Source organism: Abrus precatorius, unplaced genomic scaffold (assembly GCF_003935025.1).
Source record: "Abrus precatorius isolate BTA unplaced genomic scaffold, Abrus_2018 Scaffold2, whole genome shotgun sequence".
Lineage (NCBI taxonomy): Eukaryota > Viridiplantae > Streptophyta > Magnoliopsida > Fabales > Fabaceae > Abrus > Abrus precatorius.
In genome coordinates, this window is record NW_020874362.1 from 33,977,006 (window position 1) to 34,000,033 (window position 23,028).

The following is a 23,028-nucleotide window of genomic DNA, read 5'->3' on the forward strand; positions in this document are numbered from 1 at the left end:
TCATTCACTAAACACCTTAGCTATCCTCTCCACACCCCAAACCCTAAATCCCTTCTCCGCCGCCGCCACAAACGCCTCATCATACTTCTCCGACACCCGAGGGAACGTCGAAACCCGCTTCAACCGCCGCCATGCCACCGCCGTCTTGCCCTCGTACCTCTCGTAGAGCACCCTCGCCGACGGCTCGCACTTCGCGTAAACCGTCCTGGGGATGTCGGAGGCGGTGGGCCGAGCGGCGACGGCAGGGCTGTGCGCGGCGGCGACTGAACGGTCGGGATAGCGGACTGCGTGGCGGAGGAGCTCGTCGGGAACGAGGTGGAACTTGTCGTAGACGGGACTGATGACGTTCTTGACGGCCTCCTCGACGGAACGGACGCCGGGACCGGAGCGGTCCTTAGCGCGAGCGTAGACGGCGGCGGCACGCATGTGGAATTGAAGGGTGGGAACCTGAACGAAATCAAGGTACTTGAGGTTGTGGCGTTGTGCATGAAGAATATAGAAAGGAAATGAGTAAGAATAGAAATATATAGGAATGATGAGTTGTTGAGCTATTTATAGGAATGGGAAGACTCTTATGTAGCATAGCACCGTCTAATTCCTTCTTCACTTCTATTTAAAGCGACCATACAATACAACATAAGAACATCTGTAAAATATAGATACAGAGCGCAACAATGCGTCAAGATCTTAGGGTGATGGAATTGGAAAGAGAAACCATTTGATGCATTTCAACTTTGTATTCTAATACTCAATTGACGCACAAAAGGGTGTCAACGGAAAAATAGTTACTAATATTCAGATAAACTTTGGTCAACAAAAATAAATTTTATCTTAAACTATATATTTAGTCTTTTCATAATATCCCTTTTTATAATTTAGGTCATATAATTTAAAAAATTATATATTAATTCTCATAAAAAAATTATTTTCAATTTCGTTTTTGCCTGCAAGTACATTATAATAACAATAATTTTTTTTTCTTATTTGACAAACGATTATCTAATGTATTAGATTTAAATTAGTTTTAATCATACATAAAATTTCTTTTTGTAATTTAATTCTTATAAAAAAAATTATATCAATTTTTATACAAAATTTTATTTATAATTTTATCTCTATTGTTATAGTAATATTTTAATATTAGTGTTATGATATTTTTCTACCATCTTCGTAGGAGTATTTTAGATTAGTTAAATAAACTTTATATTTTACTTTATACTTTTTTAATTTATAAATAAATAAAAGTAATAATAATTTAAAGAGTGATTATAATTTTTCTTACAAATGTACTAAAGATATAGAGAAAAAAAAATTCTTAGACTTTAACACAATTTAAAGAACATGATCAAAATTTGAGATATTGAAATAAAAATTATATGAAAAAGAATGATGATTATGATAAAGTAGACAAATAATAATATTTAAAATAAAAATATTGAAAGTTTAATGTTCATATAAATATGATAAGAGAGTGCATGGTCAACACAGACTTACCTAAAGTGCCTATATTGCTTGCAGCCAATACAAGTATTACCTAACTTACATGAGATTCAACAATCAAAATGATCGGTAGATCCAAGAGAAAATATAATTTTCTTAAAAAATGACTTAAACAAATATCTTATTTCTTTTTTGTTTAAAACATTGGCACAAATCTAAGTTATGATTCAATGAAAAGGAAAAAGATAAAATAAAAAAAAAAAGTAAAAAATAAAAACCTTTATTTTTTAACAATTTGAAGAAAGTTCTTACAGAGAAAAAATATTTACTTATATAATTAAGTTGAATGTTATAAATTGAAAAAGTATGAAATAGAATATGAGGCTTCTTTAAAAAATTTAAAATACTTCTTTAAGTATGATGAAAAATATCACTTGATACTAACATAAAAATATTAGCATAATAATAAAAATAAAATTGTAAATAAATTTTTGTATAAAAACTTATATACCAAATTTTTTTAACATATAGAGACTAAATTACAAAAAAAAAAAAACTTGTATAAGGACTAAATATATTGCATTGAATAACTATTTACTAAGTAAGAGAGAGAACTAACATCATTATAAGGTATAATAATAATAAGAAGAAAATTAAAAATAAACTTTTGTATAAAAACTTAGTATACAATTTTTATAATTATATGGACTAAAGTACAAAAATTGATCTTATATAGATTTAAGAGTTCATTTAAATTTAAATTTAAATTTTATTTTTCCTTTTAGGATAAAAGAAAGGAATGAAAATATTAATTAAATTAAGAATTTTGGTAACCAGTGCTATGAAGTTTCGGTTAAAAAATTAATAATATAGGTTTTTATTAAAAATTATTTTGAAATGTAATAAAAATCACGAAAAAATAATGTATGATAGTTTCTGATCAAAAGTTTTTATTTTTACTTTTTTAACCAGTGTTTTAAGAGTATTAACATTTGCCTTAAATTAAAATTTAAAGATGTGATTGTGTATAAATGAGAGCCGAAGCATTCATAGTTAATCAAAATGAAATCCTTAAAATTAATTATTGGAAAATGATAATCGCTTGCAATAAGTATGTGAGAAGAATTAAAGTAAATAAATTTAACATACAGTTTTCTTTATAAAATAAGATCTTAAATCATTGCATCAGAGAGCTACCAATCTGTAGTAATCATATAGTCGAAACAAATGAAAACACGCCTTCTTGATAGAGGAAAAGCTGTAAAGAATGCTTCCTAAGTTGTATAAAAAAACAAAGTGACACGTGAACTGCAAACTACAGCTCTAGTGTAAAAAACAATGATTATATCAAATGCTTTTTACGAACTCTAAGCACATTATATCAAATGTGTTTATGTACATCTCAAATTAATCCTTTGATTGATCAGGTAAGCAAGAAGCAGGGAAACTCCTAACAAAAGAGGGTTCAACCTGGCATTGTTTATTACACCAGAGTAATAAGGGTTCACTTGACATAAGCAATGGTACAACCATAATTCATTGGACTTTCCGGCTCATAATTAGTAACACGTGAATGGTTTTGAAGAATCTCCAGTGCACGCTCCTTAATAGCTCCAGTGCCCATCCCATGTATAACAAAGAGAACCGAATATGGCCGAGTGGCATTAATTGCCATCTCAAGGTGGGTAGAAGCTTCTTCTACTCGCATACCTCGTAGGTCCACAGTATTCTTAGACGTACGCACCACTGGACCATAAGAAATATAGTCGTCAGTTTTGATGTCCACATTACCCCTGTATTCTCCATTCGGCAGACTCTACAAAATTAAATCAAAATGTTAGAACTCAGCATTTTGTTTTTAGACCAATGAATACTTTGACCAATCCCCCCTTCCCCCCTTTTTTTTCCTCTTTCAATTGTGACATTGTCATTAAAAATAATGTCTGGGTCTTGATTGAATGCTCAGCTAGGTTTTTCCATGTTCAGAAAGATCTCTTTTAATTAATGCTTGCCCAACTAAATGGAAATGCATACATCACTTTGTTTTCTTCCCTCCCATGTTAATTATATCAATTGAGCACTTGCATGACAGCTCTAAACTTCCTTATACGTACCTGCCTCCCCTGATGCGTGGAAGAACTAGTTACGGTATTCTTTGCACTAGATGGAATAGCTCTGATGCTACTTTTCTTTACACGGGCTTTCACTTTACCATACTGGACCAGGATTGTTTCATCATCCCCAGGCAATTCTACCACTGTGGCTAATTTACCCCCCAATCCCTTTACATGGACTTGCTCCCCAATTTGTGGGGTATATGAAGTGTGATTGGCTTCATTAGAAAAACTATCAGCAGGAGTATGAGCTTTTACAATGGAGGCAATTGCAGATTCAGATTTTCTGATAAGCGAATTGAGCTGATCATGACCAGGAGTTCTGAGTTGCTTCTCAAATTTCTGTATCACAGTTTCCAACCGAGATTTTGCGTCCGCTAGCTCTTGTTGGACCTGTTGAGAGTCCTTGCCCATAAGTTCTATCTCACGTCTATCAAGGTCTTCAGCCTCCCCGTGGATCTTTGCAATATTTAGAAAAATAGGATAAAAGTAAAGAAATGAGAAACTCTAAATTTCTGGAAAATACTCAGGAATACTTTTGCTTTATCAACAATTTTCCAGCAATATAGGCGTCATGAACATTTTGGAAGGAAAAATCTATGCACTTATTTAATATTATAATTGTGAATATAGTCATTTTGTGATTTTCTGGTCAATTTTACCCGCTCCTTACTTAGGATGCAAATTTCAGATAAACTTGAAAAGCAACATTATTGTGTGTGTCGACCAAGCAAAAGAAATATAATCAAGAAACAAAGAATCTCTTTCCAGAAAAGCATCTAGATTGTACCTCATAGTATACGTTCATAATTTCTGCATGAATGGAAGCAGCCTTTTCAGCCTGAGCCTTTAATCGGTTTCTTTCCTCCTGTAATGACTGATAGAGCATTCCTCTCCGCTCTTGTTGCAGTTCTGGTTTTAACTTCTCTACCCATCTTTGTGCGTGATCAATTACCTTTCTATCAAAGCCAATAGATTGTGCTATGGTTAATGCATTTGAATCACCAGTACATCCCCAGAGGATTCTATAAGTTGGTTGTAACGTTTGGAATGAAAATTCCATTGCTGCATTGTCAAAACAGGTATCCTTTTCCTTCATACTACTTAGATCAGCATAATGAGTAGTCACAACAGCCAAGTTAACACGATCCTTCAGATATTGTAAGATACTGGTGGAAAGAGCCACACCTTCTGAAGGATCAGTTCCACCACCAATTTCATCAATGAGAACAAGTGATTGTTTTGAGGCCACTTCCAAAATCTTACAAATACGTGAGATGTGCCCACTAAAAGTTGAGAGATTTTGTTCAAGGGACTTCAATTTGGAGGAGGAAAAAAAGATCAGACAAAAAATAAAACAATTACATGATGTCAACAAAAAAGTCTTTTATTGTCTATAAAACCTTTACCTGGTGATCTCCAATATCTGCAAGGATAAGGTCAAACCAAGGAAGCTTTGGATTGTTCTTGGCAGGCAAATGCATTCCAGCCTTTGACATAAGCGATGCCAGCCCCAATGTTTTCATGGAAGCAGTTTTCCCTCCTGTATTAGGTCCTGAGATCACCACCACTCTAGTTCCACATCCAATTTTGAAGTCAACAGGCACAGGGAACTCTGATATGCCTTGTGTCGTATACTTAGAAGCCGTTGCTCCATTTCCGTTACTGAACTCAGCAACATTTCCAGATCTAAGACTAAGATTATTTGAAATGTTCTCTAGAGAATCCAGGAGTAATGGATGTCGCATACCATCAATGTTTACTGTTAAATCATCATCATCTTGTGTGACTAAGGTATCATTGCCCCCTTCAACAAAATCACAGCTTTCAAAATTACCTAAACTGAAAATGGGACATACCCCATTCATCCATTGAGCATACCCAGCTCTTGCGAAAGCAAGATCAACCTCAAGAAGTTTATCCAATAAATAATTTATATGTGATTCTGAACTTGCTATTTCAGATGCAAGCATGCTCAAAATTGCACTTTCCTCAGCCTTCTCAGAGTTTGAAAGCCTAACTTCCAAGTTGTTCAGATCTATTGCGTCTTTGGGTTCCATAAAGTATGTTGCTCCGGAGCTGCTAACATTCAGAACTACACCATCAGGAAGCAAATATCTATGGGAAGCCCTGATGGCCACACACATTCTAGATCGGCGCTTAGTTATTAATGGTCTGTCAATTCCTCCGGCCTGAAAAATTTGAGATGATACCTCCTTCAACAAAGAATCCAAAATTTCTATGTTCCTCTTTCTTTCTGATCTAATAATCTCCAGTTCTTCACTTGCTCTATCTAGAATTACTAAAAGATTGCAATCTATGCAAAATTCTATTTTACGCTCCAAGTCCATTTGGAAATTACAATTTTCCAGTATTTTAAGTAGGGGCAAGTACCTGGTAGTAAACGATTGCATCAATAAAGTTAACAATTCTGATCATTATCTTGAAATTTCTGGAAAGAGGCAATAATGACTAAAAGACAAGTGTAATTAGAGTATAACACTCTGAATTTCAGTCATTACCTTTGAGATAAACTTTCTTTTAAGGCCTTATTGAGACATGAGAATCCATTACCATATGATCTATGCTCCAAACTTTGTCAAGAAAAATACAACACCTAGCCAAAATGCATAAGAGAAGCTGCTTGTAAACTGAATCAGACTATAAAACCCTTGAATGCTGGGAAAGCTACTTTTTACTACTTCATACCAACCCTTTGAACTAGCTCAAAATTAGATTCGAGAGTATGAGAGTCATATAAACATTTTGGAATGCAAGTCCAAGTAACGATTGACATAATTTGGATTTACTTATGACAAGAAACTACTACACGCTATAATCCAACACTGATCATAATTCTAACTATCATTTTTTAATTATGTGCTAACTGATAATTTTTACTCTGATTCAATGCATGACAATTTCACCGAAAATAAAAGCAAAGGAAAAAAAAAAGTTGTTTATGTTCAGCACTAGAAATTTAAATGCACACCTTTGAGGATGACTAGAAGCGGAAGCGAAGTGTTTCAAATTATCGAACAATTCCCTGGCAGCGGAGAGTGTGCGGCGAACTGTGCAAAGCTCTCGGATTGTTAACAAGTGACCGGAAATGGCGACGCCGAGAATTTCCGTCAAGTCGTCGATTCCGGAGAAGTCGAGAGGTTGGGTGACGAGTGTGGCGGCGGAGGTTTGATCTAGAAGCTTCTGGCTCTCGCGGAGGGTGCGGCCGATGGGTAATCGGGCGTCGAGGGCGGCGGCGGAGCCCATGGTGGTGGAGGTGAACGCCGATAGCTGCTTGCAAACGGAGCTCCATTCCAGCGTCTTGAGGGTCTTGGCTTGGAGTGAGTTCGACTCGGGCGAGTTGGAGTTGGAGCAGATGAGCAACGCTTTTGGGATTGGGGGTTTATTCACCGAAATCAACACGGTGCTGCCGAGTTGCATCGGTGACTCACTGTGCCCTGTTTCTGTGTCTACCACCCGTTCGTTATGGATTGGGTTTTGGAATTGGACCTTGTTTCATTTGGCAGTGTTATATCCCTCAACCAATCGTGGCCAGCTCAACGGCGTCGTTTCTGTTTTTTACGATTACGAATGCTCGCTACTTTCAACCGAGTTAACGTTAGTGTTTCGCGGGAATAAATTATCTGGCAAACGAAGTTTGTTCTCACTAAAAACCTTGTAACCAAAATGTGTGGTGAAAACACCCCATCAGAGGATAACCCCTATATCTCACTCTATCTGGTGGCTGCAATGGGTTGGGCATCATTCAGCCAACAATTTTATAGATAATATGGTTAGAATTAGAAAGAGAGGTACCAAATTTACTCAAGTTGCTTATCTTATAAAAGTGGTCTATAAAAAACATGGTTGCCTTTATACTATGGGAAACAATTTTTTTCATAAATTATTTTGATTTTCTTGAAAGCTAATGACAAGTGGCAACTTACGATCAACGATGTGAATCATATGTACATAATGTTACTCTTAAAATTGCCCATGAAACTTGGAAATGTGCGGTAGATATACATTGGAAATGACCAAACCACCCTTATTAAGTTAATATGGCTTATTTATTTGTCTTTGCTATCCTCTCGAAGAACAACAGGAACAAGGATGATACCGCAGCAGTGGGCGTCTCCATGTGGAAACCAATGTACCAATAAATACGCTGCCCTTACAAAAATCCCATGTAATGTAACCCCCACTTCAATATACCGTTTAAGGAATGTTCATGTTGGCATATGCATGCATATAAGCATTATGTAACGGAATTTGGGAATTGTGCAATCCTTTTCATTTGCCCATAACGTGAATTCTGGCTAATTTTGAATTTTTGGGTAGATTCTATGTTGAATCATTCAAATAAATTTCTTTCTTCGTTTTATAAATTATTTTGGTATATATTATAATTTATTAAGGTAACTTAAGGAAGCAATATTCCCGGTTCATTGAAGGCTCTTATAGCAATTATGGTTGATAATCTTGATGTGAGGTTATTCTGGTGTTAATTGGTTTTCGGTCTGCCCTCCAAATTCATTGTTTGCGTTCCTTTTTGTTCTCACAAATCCTTCTTGTTTTATTATAGGGCGAGTGTTCTGCAAAAAGGGCTGTAATTCGGATGGAGAGACATGGGAAGAATGTGAGATCACTTGCATCTTTGTTAATATTTTTTTCTTATCAATCTTATGTATGCACACAAAAAGTTTAGGACAAACTAAGTTTACACCCCCTCTTAAGTTTCTCAAAGTTCCATTTGGCACCCTTCTCGTTTTTTACATCACTTGATTCATGTAACTGCATAATAAATCAAGGGAGATCTATGTTATCAAGAATGGTATACGGTGTTATGTTGTTATATAAATTAAGGTGGTCTGTATAAAGTCAAAAAAGAAGAGATATCTGATGAAATTTCATCCAACTTTGGGCAGTGAGTGTAATTTGCTCAAATTTATATCCGCTCAAAATATAGGCTTTACAAAATTCAGATTCTTTGTACTTCGGGAATCAATACTACCATAATAGTCACTGAGTTTTTTTTCCCCTCCCCTTAATAAATAATTTTAAAAATATACAAAATTTGTTTTGACTTGATAACTCTAGGCTCTTATTTTTTTGCTATTGAAGCGACGTAGAGAACTTATATGAGGTCAAGCAATGGCTTTGGCTTTGTAGATGGCAGAAGTAGTTAGCTGATTACACAGTCTGAGCTCATATTTTGAGGAGGATTGCTATCAACTTGTTTGGTTTATCTTAGGTTATGTTTGGATAGAGAATTTAAAAATTCTATAAAATATGAAATTAATAATGAAATATGCTTAGAGTTAGAGTTAAGTGTGAGAGAAGTTATGAATGATAAATATAAAAACTTAAACATAATAGAGAGATTTTTAAATTCTCTCTAAGACAAATCACTTGAAATCTTTTCTATTTGATATAAAAACTATCTAATTATAATTATACAATATTTTAAAATTTCTTTTTTTAACTATCCATATAGTAGTAATTTTGAATTACTGTGTCCAAACACAACTTAGTTTCTTCCTAGCACATTTTAAGAAAAAGAAAGTAAAAAATGTGACTGTAAAGTTGGACTTGTTTGGTGACAGAACTTGATTTTGATTTACAAATGATAGAGTATTGGTTAAACAGGTTTGGAGGACTGCAATCAAATATGCTACAAGGATCCTGTACTAAAGGACCAGCAGTGGACTGCTTATATTGATCGTTCCCCTGGAGCTGCCAGTTATTCAGAGGTATTTGTGTTTGCAACTTCTGATTCTCTAATGGTTGCTCTCTTTTAACTGTTTTAATGTTTGGTTCTGCAACCTTAAAAGAAGGTTTCTAAATGTTGATTGTTGTGTTATTGTCATAGAATAAAAGCTTGATAAGAGGTATAAGAACATAATTATTGAACTGTTACTGTGGTCTCTGGCTGCCAATGATTCTGTATGCTGCTAAATTTGTTTAATAGGACTAGTCAACTAGTTGGCTAGCCAGTTTTCAGCTCTGAAATCTGGACAGGGTTGGGAAGGAATAATGGCCACTGCCAATCATAACAATATTCTTGTAACTTTTTAATAGCTTAAGGTTAATTATAGTATGGTATGGCTACTATCTTTATCTTTACAAATTAATGATGAGTAATTCCTTCTTGTACAGGAATGTTTTCATGCTTGTGTATCTGGCTGCGGTTACAAGGTCAGTTTGATGTCCAGAACATAGATTTTGGTTAACTTGTCATAATTATTAGAATCTTTTCAACAAGCACAGGAGGGAATGGTACTTTTTGGATTTGCTATGCTCGTTTCATATAGGCCCTTTTTTCTACCATTTTTATTTTATTTTACAAAATAAAAGAACCACATAATGATTGTAATTTTTTAACTTCTATTTATAAAAGCTTATTTACCTCCATATGATCATATTGTGTTTGCCTATAGCAAGGTTCTCTTGCTCATGATGTTTATCAGGAGTTTCATTCTCAAATCAGTTTGATAACCTTCAATGAATCTCATGTTCATAAGTTGAAATATTAAATAGGGAAATGTATCGTGAAATTGATTTGTAATCAGATCCTAGGTATTAAATTATGAATCAGATGTGACCGCAATATCTTGGTTGCAATGGCTGTTGCTACTTCATGGTATTTTACACATTCCACATCTAGAATTGAATATCAAGAATTAATAGAAGTCTACAAAACTCTAATGAATATTTAAATATTTACATGTAATAACCTTATATACCTTGGCATGTTGCAGTTTGAGGTTAAATCAGAGGAAGCTGATAAAGTTTGTCCTAACAGGCAACCAAAGCCTAAGACTGAGTCTCTTCAGAAGCCGAAGAAGTCATAACATGTATAACCCCCACTGACCCACATCATCATATGCCTCCTACTTCCGCATAGTCAAACACAACCTAAATTTATTATAAAAAAATGGTATTCTTAACCATTCTTTTTTGGTTATATTTTCACAGGAATTTATATATGTTGTTTAAAATCTTACATCTAGCTTTGTATCAGCATGATTTAGTTTCATTTTGTGGTCAACAGCATCACCGTTCATGCCTTTCTGCCTTGTGATTTTGGAAGTCTCATAACACTGAATACTGGAAATTTTTGGTAGCTGGGTAATTATAGTGTAACTGCGACATTCATGATTTTATCAGAGAAAGTTGATGACCTATATTGTTATTTATATGATTACTTAAGTAATTAAGTTTATTGCAAGTTTCTCCCTTCATCTCAATAAAATTTAGAAAAGAAAATTAAGATATTGCCCCCAAAAATTAGCGGGCCCTTTTATCCTTTATTGACATTTACTTATTACCCCGAGACTTGTTCGTGAACATCTTCCCCCTAACCTTTTTCCTATTACATTGGAAAGAAATGTTATTGATTGACGCAAATAATAATAATACTATATTCTCTCAAGTTAAAATTTCACATGATATGATTATATGCGAGTTATGTGTCTCTCTTGATAAACATTAAATAAGTAAAAATATATAAAAACTAATAAGAAAAATATATACAAAACTTACACACGTATCATGTCACACGAGATCCTCTCAGTTTATGCTTTATAATACTTTGACGGCACAATATTACACTTTATTTCAATTCAATAATGATAAAAATAATAAAGTTTCAAAGCATTAAAATCATAAAGGGAAATAACTTCCCGTCTCCCTTACCAAAACAAAAAGATTTGAAGAGAAGAGGAAGAATGTCAAAACTAATTACTTTGAAGGCTAAGTTCGTTTTGTTTTTCTTCTTAATATTTTTTCCAAAAGTGAAAATATGAAACAAAAAAAGAATACATGTGGCTGCCAATTGTATAACCATTTCCTTTAAAAGGAGCTCAAAAAAGTGATTCTTTTTGGTCCTAATTTTACATTGCATGTTAGGGGGAGGAAGATGCATCATGAGATGGTCTTGCCTTTCTTACTACTTTTGGCGGCGTAAAAAATCTCGCACATAGGTATGTACCTCAGTTTTGACCACCATATGCATCTTCTTTGAATCTTCCCATAACAAGCCATTCCATTCTCTGGCACAGTCACATGCACCTTCAAATACATCCTGTCCACAAATGATACAAATAATCACACACACATAACGCCACATGAACTCTCAAATTAATGATGCTAAGTTGCTTACTCGGGAAGGGAACTCGTCATAATAATATGCTTCTGTCATCTCAACTCTGTTTAGATCTCCTTCCCACAGCCTAATCTGTCACCATTGCAATGCCACACATCAGAAAATGAAAATGAAGCATACACGCACATACATGATATTGAGATATGAAACCTGATCTGTGACATTTTCAGGCACTGATGGTATCCTCTCTGCAACACGAGGATGCGCATTCTGCTGAAGGAAACTGATTATCTGCAACATCAACGCATGCAGTTGTCTGCATAAGAGATTGTCTGAAGAACACTTACTAAAGGTCAATTCAATCGATATGGAAATTCTAGGTTTCTTAGACACTGATCTCTAAGTAACTTAAGGCTTGCATGCAAATGAAAATGAATATAGATTACTATTAGTCAAGATATTAAAAAGGAAAAAAATCTAACCAAAAATAGCAAAATAATATCCGTCAAAACTTTAGTGAGTGTAAAGCATATCAGGCTCCGGAAGTGTACAGTAGTAAAGAAATGAAAGTTAATTTACTAATGAAAGGTCCTATGCACCTCCATCTATTCATCAATGAAGGTCATTCAAATGACAGGTTATGGCCAGAAAGGGTTGATGTTGGTCTGGTAGCCGCATATCGTGTCTAAAATTCCTTTGGAAGAATTACTTACATAAACACTTATTTTACAAAAATTGAAATGCTAAAAACAATCAGAGGGCAAATGGACAAAACATAGCATCTTTCTGTGGAAGGCACTTATCTTAATTTAAAAGTAGATATTACAAGATAACATTTCTATTTTCTAATACTTACCTGCTCTGCTGTAATGCCATTTTCAAAAGCATTATACAAGCTTTCTTTTGTGATAGCCCCAACAATAAGATTTGGAAGTTGGTACTCTACCCTGGATACATCACAAGTACCGAGACTAAGCAATAATATTATTTTGTTAAAATAGGCAGCTCAAAAATTAATAGCTGAATTAATGGTTTTATATAAAAATAGTATCAGAAAAATTAAAGATATTCCAAAATCATCATCTAGGAAGAACAAATTCTGATATCTATTAGTTCCAAAACACAAATGACCGGGAAATTTGAGGGAAGTCTAGAGGCTTTATTTGACACAAGTTGACAAATATAGCATTCTACAAAGTATTTGACGGTATACCTGGAGAATAGCCGCAATATCTCACAATGTAATTTTGAAGTTGAGTAAGCATAAACTCTAAAATTTGTTTCTACAACCACGAATCCCTGAAAAATTAAATAGAATGACATTTTTCATTAATATTCACATCTCTGAACAGAAAATAGGTTTTTTTTTTTTTTTTTAAAGGGCATAATTATTGCTACTATAACAGAAAAGTATCTATTCAATATAGCCAGCCAAAAATTAATCGACATATTAGGCAGTCATTAAGTCTGAGGTGTAAGAGATGATACACTCAACAAAAGATTCTTGAACAAGAATCAACATATCTCCTATGCTTAATCCAGTAAAACTTGAAAACCCTAATGAACATGAGTATATGTGAGTTTAGAATGATTCAGATGAAGCAACCAAGACTGCCTAACCTGTCCAACAGTAATATCCGCATAGAACAAGTAAAACAACTTGGTTATATTGATTTAATAAATCACATTAATACTTACAAAATAGCATGGCCAACAAGGTCATCTAAACCATATACAAATACAGACACACATGAACAACTACATTTTAAAACAAGGCAATGTTCTAAATTTTCCATCAAAATAAATCTATTCTGAAACAAAGAAGAAACCTGCTTTCTAGATGATGAATCAGCCAAGCTCATGGAAAGATTGGTTGCCAGTTTTGTAGGTATGAACCAACTTTCTTTCCTGCCCTGTAAAATTTTCACAAAAGAAGAAAAGGGAGACAGATACTAGTGAATAAATATACAGTTAAAATCATCTTGAACCTTATGATGTTATCTGAAAAAAATAAGCACAGAAATATTATAACCTGCTGAAGTTTGACCAGTCCAAGGTCTGCTAGATCCTTAACTATGTTCCTCTGAAAATCAGTCAATGTGTTTATATTGTAGGCCTAATGCATTGAAAAAATCACGTGTCAAATTCTTACCAGCACAAAACTTGTGGAAGTAGTTTAGAATACCATAATATTGGTTTTTTATGCAACAAAATTCTCATCAAGGAACAAGGATGTCTTACCTCCCCGATAACATGAAAACTAAGCTCCAGCATGAATGAGATCAACTCAGCTGCATCAACACCTCTCTCCTGCACCAAATGTGGATGATGAAGAGCATGTACAAACTAGAAACAAATAGCAAAAACAATATTAAAATAAAATAAAATAAAAAGTTAGAACTACCTCAGAATTTGAGATATATTCTCTGATGATGTACCAAAGCTGTGCATTTGTATCCATCAGCTGTAATCCACAAGGAACAATCTTAATATTTAGGAGAATGCATTGCATTAAGTTGAATTGGCTCATATATCATTTGATGCATACCAAAAACTGGAAACCACTTTCAGTTAATTTTGGAGCTTCTTTGTCTCTGTATTGTCACATAAAACAATGCATCAAACATGAGACACAGTTTGCAATACCCATATGCACTTACAAGAAACTGTTACAGATGAGAAGTAGTACTTCCAAGAAAACAAAACCTTTGGCTAAGGAGACGCCGCTGGAAAACTTTCATCAATGAAGAGCTAATATTTAAGGGCTTTTCAACATGACTTGGGCTTATGAGTTGCAACAAGAAACACTGGTTCATCACAAAACAAAGTTGCAGAAGAGGTTAGGCTTAAAATTATTAAAGTGACTTATGTAACAAATAATATTACGAATAAACTACATAGATGTAGTACAAGATTAAAAAGATTGGAATCAAAAGATCGAAACATGGTACCTCCCATTGTTGTAGAGCATAGGCCTCAAGATCTTCTAATGTTGGGAGCCTCACAGTAATATTAGAAGGCATTGATTCCCTAGGCAAAGTTCCCCTGCCATATTTAATCATGAGGAAATATTAATAGCTGAAGCAAATATTGAATTAGTAGTATGACCACAGTCTACATTTTAATAGGAGTAATTGCTCTTAACAAATTCAGAATCCAGGATTGACTATTAAATGTTATTCTGATCATTTAATCTCATGATATTGAACAAGACAAGCTAACTATTACCATGAACAGAAAAAGAAGACAAAATGATGTATTACTCACCCTTGTACTAAAAGTTTCTGGAGACTTCTCTGAAATGTTGTGTTAAGTTTGTAAGTCTTTTCATTCTTCCTGCCAAAAGGAGAAAAATTTACTAATGTAATCAGGTTGACTACACTCCAAATTGGCAATAGTGATGTTCCAGAACTATGGAAACTCTTAAAGCCAGACGTGAAGATAATAAAGAGATGAATAATAATATATACAATTCAGAAAAATAAACCACGCATTGATATCAGTTCCTCTTACTCATAAATTGAAAAAATAAAAAAAATCAAAAACAACAGATTCAACAGAAGTAAGTTAGCAGTATTAAGCATTTGCCTCATGCTATTGCTATGAAGTGATTGATAATGGTATACACATTTGTGTTCTGAAAGAAACAAAAGGGAAAGCAAAAAAATATCATGCATGCCATGGAGCATGGGTGGGAATCAGATATGCAAATATTATCCATTGAACTACAACATGCCTCAAATAAAGTACGGTTGATTACAAAGACTTTCAAACACATTACAAGATGCAAAAAAGGTGTCCACACTCCATACTAGGGGCTCACATTCATCCAATTGTCATTCAAAATGTATCGAATTGGCTTGAATAATTCAAAAACACAAATGTCTACTTTTCATTTTTTAAATAAAATGTATTAAAAACAAAACTTTTCATTAGTGAATAAATGCATACCTGTCAACAGCTTCAAGAAAAACTCTCAATTGAACCAACCTATCAACGGCTACTCTGTGCTTTGAAGCTCCATCGGGAAGCACCCACTCCTCCAATAATTTAGCTGCCACTTGCACATCAATATGCAGCATCTGTAAGACATATTTCTTGGCAAGAGGCGGAAGAGACCTGATATTGTAAGATATATACGTATCTGTTAAAGCCAAAAGTCAAGAAACTCATGAACAAATAACTTACTTACCCCACTTAACTCTGAACTTACAGAGAAAAAAGATCAAAACAACAATGGCACCATGAAGATGTCAAGTTGATGATCTTTATTTTTGCATTCTAGAATAAGCAAAAGCTACTAAAACTAAACACCATACGAAGAAAGGGTGAACCATATCATAGATAAGAATCTAGTACTGAGACAAATACATACCCATAATAATTTGTGAATTTTGTTATCATCAGCTTTTAGGTTGAGTTTATGCATACAAAAGTAGAAAATTTTTATTGAAAAAGAACAAATTCATTATATTAAAGTTGTTAAGTGCAATAAAAATTTGCTATTATTAGGGGCTTAAACTCAGCCCTGAGGTTAACCTTTTCTATAATTTATATAAGCTTGCAAAATATTCACGCTTGTTTTCCCAAAACCAAAAGAAAAACAGGAAACTTCAAATCAAAAACAATCACTGGAACTCGGAGGCACTGATAAAAAAAGGTACAAAAACAATGACCTGAGAATAGCTTCACAGATGAATCCATTTTCATAGAGCTTATCGAGCTTCATGGCGGGCATGGAAGCCACCATGTCCATGAAATTCTTCGCAATGATCCTAACCTCTGGCATTTTGATTCTGATGCAACCACCTCTTTATTCAACTTTTCTTTCTCTAATCGGATTCTGATTAAAGGGGTCTTTCTGCAGAACTTGATCAACCAAACTGAAAGGAAAAGAGTGTAACTTTACGAAAACCCATCACGAACAAGGCTTCATTTCATAATTGTAGAGCTTCAACGCCAAGCTAGAGACACTTTGCACAGTGAAATTGAAGAAAAACATGGATCCACTCAGAAGGGGCGAAAAGGGTCTTTTTGCAGGGTTTAAACCGGTTCGAACCAATGTAAAACCAGTAACAAGAACCGGTTCAGCGGTTTGGGTAAATCGTCAGAGTCGAGTTAGAAAGGCAGCAATGGCAGCTCTGGTTTTGTGGAGTTGGAGGACCAACACAACACAAACGCAAGGGAGAAGAAATTGCATCTCCTTAAATACTTTTAAATTACTTTAAAAAGGAATCTTTAAATATTTTTTATAATAAGTATTCTATAGTATTTTCAGTTTTTATTGTGTATAATAAAAAAAAAATCAAAGAGTTTGTAGAAACTAAAATGTTCTGTGTGAGGAAGTAGTCCGTATCAATTAAAAATATTTTTTTCAAGCTCTCATAAAATTAATAAAAATAAGTAATTTTTCTATAATAAGCTAAATTGAATGTCTTCTTAAACTTTTTATTGAAATTTTGCAAATGTTTTTCAAAATATACATGAAATATATAAAAATGGAAATTTTATAAATTCAATGTAATTAATATAAAAAATCAAATACTATAGAATGTTTAGTTTTAAGATATTTTAAAATTATTTTACTTGATAGAAAGACTATTTTAGGAATGATTTATAAATACCAATTTTTGCTGAATCAATTTAAATATTAATTAGAGAAATTAAAGATAGTAATAACCTCTTATGAATAATTAATTAAAAATATTAATTTGAATTGATATGAAAGCTCAAAACACATGTATCATAAAAAAAATGTTAATATTAATATTTAGAGTTAATTTTAAGTAATTATTGGAAACTCACATAAAGAAATGAATTCTGTCACCAAAATTTTCAAATACTCCCACTTATTTAATATTTTTTTGGATTTTATTCACATCATCTTGTAATAATAATAAATTCACATCTATTGTCAGAAATATCTCTTCCTTATCATCCTTGTAACCTTTATTTTAATGGCTTTAAAATATTTTTTATATTGACCCATGCTCATTGATGTTGAACATTAGTGTATCAATGTATAACACATCTTGAATATGAATATATCAACACAGACTTTAATGCGTTCTATTTTTTTTAAAATTTTATATTGAAAATTTAGTTTTTATAATTGTAATATTTATTTTATGATTGAAATACATCAATTTTTATGTTTTTACATAGCATATTTTAAATGTTACGGGTGCATAGGTGCAAGCTATGGAATACGTGTGCCGTGAAGTTGGAAGAGTATGCAGTGGAGTGCCTTGTATCAGTACGAGTATAACAAATAAAAAAAAATGTTGCTGCCCAGGATCGAACTGGGGACCTTTAGTTTGTAGGACTAACGAACACCACAGCAACGATATACTAAGAATTCGAGAGAACTTAAATTTTTATAGAAAGCAACAACTGTGAATTGAGGGAACAAAGAAAATTAAAAGTTTCATCCTTTAGAGCACCTTTAATGGATTTTCTTAACCAATTGCAAAAAAAAAAGTAATTTCTAACCATTAAGGGTAGACATTAGTCAATTTTACTTAGATTTAAACTTAAAAATGTAAAATTGATGTGAATCAAATATACTAATATTTTAGTCATTTTTTTATCATAAATTTAAATAGGTTATGAGAGTTGCGATTTTAACGAGTTTTTGAGGGGTTGAAGTTAAGAAGAAAGAGTGAAAGAAATCTTAACATGAGCCTTTAACTTTTCTCAAAAATCATTACTATCACTTAAAAAAACTTTTATAACTACTATCACCTACAACTTAACCACACATTACCAACCACACATCACCTATAAGGTGATAGCATTTTGGATGAGGGCAAAAACAAGCAAGGATGACATTGATGATGAGGTTATTGATGAAGACTTGTTAGACAATGCAAATATGTCATCAATAATAAAGACTTGTATCCAATCACCAAGGGGCAATACTGCATAGGCCCAACTCTGAGGGTAGTCTAGGAGTATGGTTGCCCATGGCCCAGGCCTAAAAGGGGCTCAAAGTAAAAATTATATTCTAATTTCATGTGAAAAAAAATTATGGCTCTTAATTGCAGTGTACAATAGAAAAATAATAGAAAAATTAAAAAAAAAATCCTCCAATTTCTCACACCTCACTTGCCATAAACGCAGTCAACTCCTTGACTTTTTCCTTGACTTTTTCATACTCAAATCTTCCTCTAATTTTCAAATTCTACTCTTCTTAATATTAAAGCTCGTGTAAAATTTTAGTTTTTTTCAAAAAAATTAAACGATTCTCAACATTAAACTTTCTCTATTTTCCCATGACCATGACAATGGGAAAAAAAATTTACAAAGTAAAATGGGTCAAATTTCATTTGAGAATACATCACTTATCAATTACAAATATCAATCAATTGAAGCTATCAATTTTACTTTATACTCGAGAGTCAAGAGTTTGAAATTCTAAAAATAAATTTTCTGGAGAATCTTGACAACAGTTTTGGCATTGTGGTTCTTTCTTTTGTTATCCTGCGTGGTTGTTTAGGCTGTGCCGAAGAATCAGTGTTACACCTACTAGCTGTCGGCCACCATAGTTGATATTTAAGAGTCTCATCTACAATTCAGCATTTTGCTAGAATCTAAAACTACCATTGTTGAAGTATTTTGTTCTCTTCCTCACTTTTCTTTCTTATAAGGTTTTTAATCTTAATTTAATGTATGACATGTATTTATGGGTTTTAATTAAAGTAGCCTTTCATTAGTTGTTCTGCATTCCTTAATTTTTTTTTATGAATTATAGTATATAGTATACTATTGTAAGTCTGTGATTTGGTTATGTGATTGAATTCTAAAGTTTAAAGTCTAATTGATGTCAACTCCCTAATTCTCTTTTTTATGCAGAATATTATACCACTGTAATTTAATGTCTGTTTCATTGAATTTCCTAATTGATTATTATAATTATGTTTTCATATTTATAGTGACTAGATTATACTTTTGGAATTAGTAAATGTGAAAGCAAACATTCAACTTGAATTCTTCTACCAAGTGCTATTGTTTTTTTTATATGATTGTATTGTCTAATTTATCTTTTATATGCAATATTGCCTAAAAATCATTTATTTGGAAGTGAAAAAAGAAAAAAAAAATGTGCTGAAGAGTTAAAAAAAATCACAGAAAGGTGCTATTGATAAATTTTTTTTTAGAAATATAGTTTCTCATGAAAATTTAGATCAATCAAATGAAAGTTTGTAAAATGAAGTAAATGAGAATGATGAAATTAATAATCCAAACGAGTCTAATGATGTGTCAAATGTATCTAATATTGAAAATCTTGGTCCTCTTAAAGAACAAACAATTTTTATTGATATTGGCATTGATAAAGAACAAACAATTCCTACTAATAATGACATTGATGAAAAACAAATAATTCCTTCTTTGGATATTTATAATCCTAAAAATTGGGTTAATCTTGATAACAAAATAAGGGACATTTTAGTTGAAAAGGGACCTCAATTTACGGTTAAGCCTAGGGCCCGAAAAGGTCAAAAACGAGCCTAGCAATGCATAAGCAAATTCAAGAAAGCGAAACTTGTTAGCTTGGTGTACCTTCTCTATTAATACCTCACATTGCATGCTAACAAAGATAAACTAGTCAAAATAACTAAAATGATAGAGTGACGCAAGGGAAAGAGTTTCTTTGTGTGACGCTTAAGACTTGTCCTTTCAAATTTAAAATAATCTTTTGTCCTTCCTCTAGCAAGACTAAGAAATTAAGGTTATGTATGATTTGACTATTTGATTGAAACTGAAGATCCAAAATTAAGTGTCAAGTAGGTTGGTGCAAGTTAATTCAATTTTAGCTTTTAGTTACATATAGGTTGGATCAGACGATTACGGTTGATTTTTTTTAACCAAGTTTATTTGACCCACCCGAATATTAACACTATATCTTTTTATCTCCATTAGAACTGGCTAGCCCATAACAAAATTTGTTCATAACCTAGCCCGACTTATATTACCCTAGTAGAAAAGGAAAGAAACCCTAATTAGAATCACTTATCTTTCTATGTCACTTTGATCCTGAAAACCTTCTCTTATGTTAGTTGTTGTCTTCTCTCTTGGACTTATGCAACTACACAGGCTATAACTAATGTTAGTCTATAACTAATGTTAGTATCTATGTATGACTTTGTAATTGTGTTTTCTTTTCTTTCCTTTTAAAATCTTCTATTCCTTTTCTTTCCTAGGGTTAGGTTTAGATTGGTCTTTATTAGAATTTGTTATTTTGCAACTGTGATTACCTAAATATGATTTAACTAATGATAATATTTGGATTAAACTGAGCCTAAATTTAACTTCTTCAGTTACTTTTAATTGAATTTATTTTGGTTTGAGTTGTCTGAACTTACCGTTGATCAATCTTTTATATGCGTAGTGGCTACACCCACCCACCCATCAGTTATAAAATTCAAGATTAAAGAGTATGGGTTAAAACATACACATGACCTTTGTCTCACTTTGAACACTTACAAAGATAAATAGTATAAGGTTGGGTTCAAACACTAACAAAGAAAAAAAATTATTTGTTCAAACTCAACCATAATAACCCATGAGTAACTTTTTTTAAACTAATATAAACCAAAAATCATATAAATTCGCTCAATTTTAAAAATAATTTTGATTTAAGCAAATTTAGCAAATACATTAAAATTTGCTCAACCCTACTTACAATAACTAAACTAATACAGTTACATGATGCATAGCAACAAAGTTTCTTGTACAAGAATATGTTGTATATGTAATATGTGAGCTTGAGAGGTTTATAAAATAGCTTATAGAATTTATTTAACGTATTTTATAAAGTTGCATTATTAGACGAAAAAATTGCTTAAAGTTGCATAAAAAGCCAATGTTGTAGGTCTCACAAAATAATTATAAACTAATCACTTAAGTAACTTACATAAATTGCACCATTAATAATGCTTTTATATGCTTGTTTGCAATTAAAATTTCTAAATACTATTTTGCAAGAGCTAGTCTACATGCACGGGGGTTTGAGGCCTATCAACAAGATTAATTTGTGAAGGATAAGTTTGACAAGTTTTTATAGAGAATATGTAAATAATTTTAATGTTACAAATGACTCTTAACCTATCAATGAATTCAATTTGTTATTAAAGTCATACGAAAAAGAAAACAAGTTAGAAAAATTAAAACTATTCAATATATGTTCTTTTGTATAATTTTAATCATGATGTGTTTCTTATTTTTATTAATTTTTATTTTATTTAAATTATTTATATTTTATAAGAGTTTAAGATATTTTAAAATAAAATTAAGTCTATTATTATTAAGAGCAAACTGAATTTATATTTAAATAAGTTACTAGTTGATTATGATAATGTTAAAAACTTTAATGTGCATTATTGTTGGATGAATAATAAAAAAATTTATATTCTTTATATCAGTGCAAGATATGTTTGATATTTCAATAACTAAAATAGTATCAAAATTTGCTTTTAATATTGATAAATATGTTCTTACCAAGTATTTAATTTCTACAAAGAATTGATTGCATAATTTGTTGAAAATTTAAGTGATATTATTTATTGTAATAATCCTTTATAATCATATATAATATTTTTAAATTATGTAACTTTCTTAATTTTATTTTTATTACTTTTGAATTTTAAATAAAAAAAATAAGCATTAATATAAAAACATTAAAGTATGATTTATAATAGATGGATAATAAGATTTACTTATATTAATATATTATATTTATAATTTCAAGTATATATGATTGATTTATATTTAGCTATGTTTATGTTTTATTTCATGAAATATTACTTTTTAGAAAGTATTATGATCAATATTAAAACTAGCAAGGAAGTGAAACATGAAGCCTTATATATTTTAGTTTTGCACTATTTTGTTTATTATGTCTATAATAATTTATATTTTATTATTTGTATCCCGAGATTAATCATATTAACCTATAGTTATATTTCTCTTCATATTTAACTTGTGAATAGAAGTCAAAGAGAGTTCAAAACTTGAATTGCTGTATCTATTTTGTGAATGCATGTTGATTCATGTAGACAAAAGAATAGTTTGAGTAGCCTTTTGGTTAAGTTGTTTCAATTGTTCAAGCTAGTGCTTCTCTTATTCATTTTTTTTTTTTTTGTAATTTTTACCATTAAAATTATAATATTTTTCATAAAGTCTTGACTCTAACTTTAGTTTTGTAGACTTTTTGGCCATAAAACTTTTAATTTAGTGAGCTTTTCTTGGTCTGCAGAATTTTTTAACCCAAACTCACATGAACTAGGGATAGAGTTGGGTAGTTGGGCTTTTTGAGAACTTTAGATTATTCTGCCTTGGAGTGAATAAGTGGGCTCTCGAACAGCT

General features: G+C 32.2%; 4 protein-coding genes across 10 annotated transcripts; 1 reads left to right on the forward strand and 3 right to left on the reverse strand.

Annotated features, from left to right (window-relative positions):
- LOC113859888 (REF/SRPP-like protein At3g05500) lies at positions 1-426 on the reverse strand. Its single transcript, XM_027492553.1, has one exon. The coding sequence runs from the start codon at positions 424-426 to the stop codon at positions 1-3; it is 426 nt and encodes a 141-aa protein (XP_027348354.1).
- Positions 427-2,567: 2,141 nt separating this feature from the next.
- Positions 2,568-7,306, reverse strand: LOC113857666 (endonuclease MutS2). 4 transcript variants are annotated; one of them, XM_027489779.1, is made up of 6 exons: positions 6,547-7,306; positions 6,077-6,171; positions 4,964-5,948; positions 4,345-4,869; positions 3,555-4,013; positions 2,600-3,256 (listed from the first exon to the last, which is right to left on the reverse strand). In XM_027489779.1, the coding sequence occupies exons 3-6, from the start codon at positions 5,903-5,905 to the stop codon at positions 2,945-2,947; spliced, it is 2,238 nt and encodes a 745-aa protein (XP_027345580.1). In that variant the 5' UTR covers positions 5,906-5,948; positions 6,077-6,171; positions 6,547-7,306; the 3' UTR covers positions 2,600-2,944. The 4 variants fall into 4 exon arrangements, with proteins under 4 accessions (XP_027345578.1, XP_027345581.1, XP_027345580.1 ...); XM_027489777.1 differs by lacking the exon at positions 6,077-6,171 and having other exon boundaries at positions 2,568-3,256; positions 6,547-7,196; XM_027489780.1 differs by having other exon boundaries at positions 2,579-3,256; positions 4,964-6,171; positions 6,547-7,148.
- Positions 7,307-7,464: 158 nt separating this feature from the next.
- On the forward strand, positions 7,465-10,777 carry LOC113858743. Its single transcript, XM_027491486.1, has 5 exons — positions 7,465-7,743; positions 8,140-8,193; positions 9,204-9,307; positions 9,714-9,752; positions 10,316-10,777. Exons 1-5 carry the CDS (start codon positions 7,668-7,670, stop codon positions 10,406-10,408), a joined length of 366 nt encoding a protein of 121 aa, XP_027347287.1. The 5' UTR covers positions 7,465-7,667; the 3' UTR covers positions 10,409-10,777.
- Positions 10,778-11,112: 335 nt separating this feature from the next.
- On the reverse strand, positions 11,113-16,842 carry LOC113857919 (general transcription and DNA repair factor IIH subunit TFB2). Of its 4 annotated transcripts, none has more exons than XM_027490220.1 (15): positions 16,338-16,842; positions 15,613-15,780; positions 14,929-14,997; positions 14,613-14,706; positions 14,368-14,468; positions 14,210-14,255; positions 14,066-14,125; positions 13,903-13,971; positions 13,694-13,777; positions 13,491-13,574; positions 12,875-12,960; positions 12,518-12,608; positions 11,872-11,952; positions 11,719-11,793; positions 11,113-11,640 (listed from the first exon to the last, which is right to left on the reverse strand). In XM_027490220.1, the coding sequence occupies exons 1-15, from the start codon at positions 16,448-16,450 to the stop codon at positions 11,506-11,508; spliced, it is 1,356 nt and encodes a 451-aa protein (XP_027346021.1). In that variant the 5' UTR covers positions 16,451-16,842; the 3' UTR covers positions 11,113-11,505. The 4 variants fall into 4 exon arrangements, with proteins under 4 accessions (XP_027346021.1, XP_027346020.1, XP_027346018.1 ...); XM_027490219.1 differs by having other exon boundaries at positions 11,114-11,627; XM_027490217.1 differs by having other exon boundaries at positions 11,159-11,640; positions 12,518-12,632; positions 16,338-16,835.
- Positions 16,843-23,028: the final 6,186 nt, after the last annotated feature.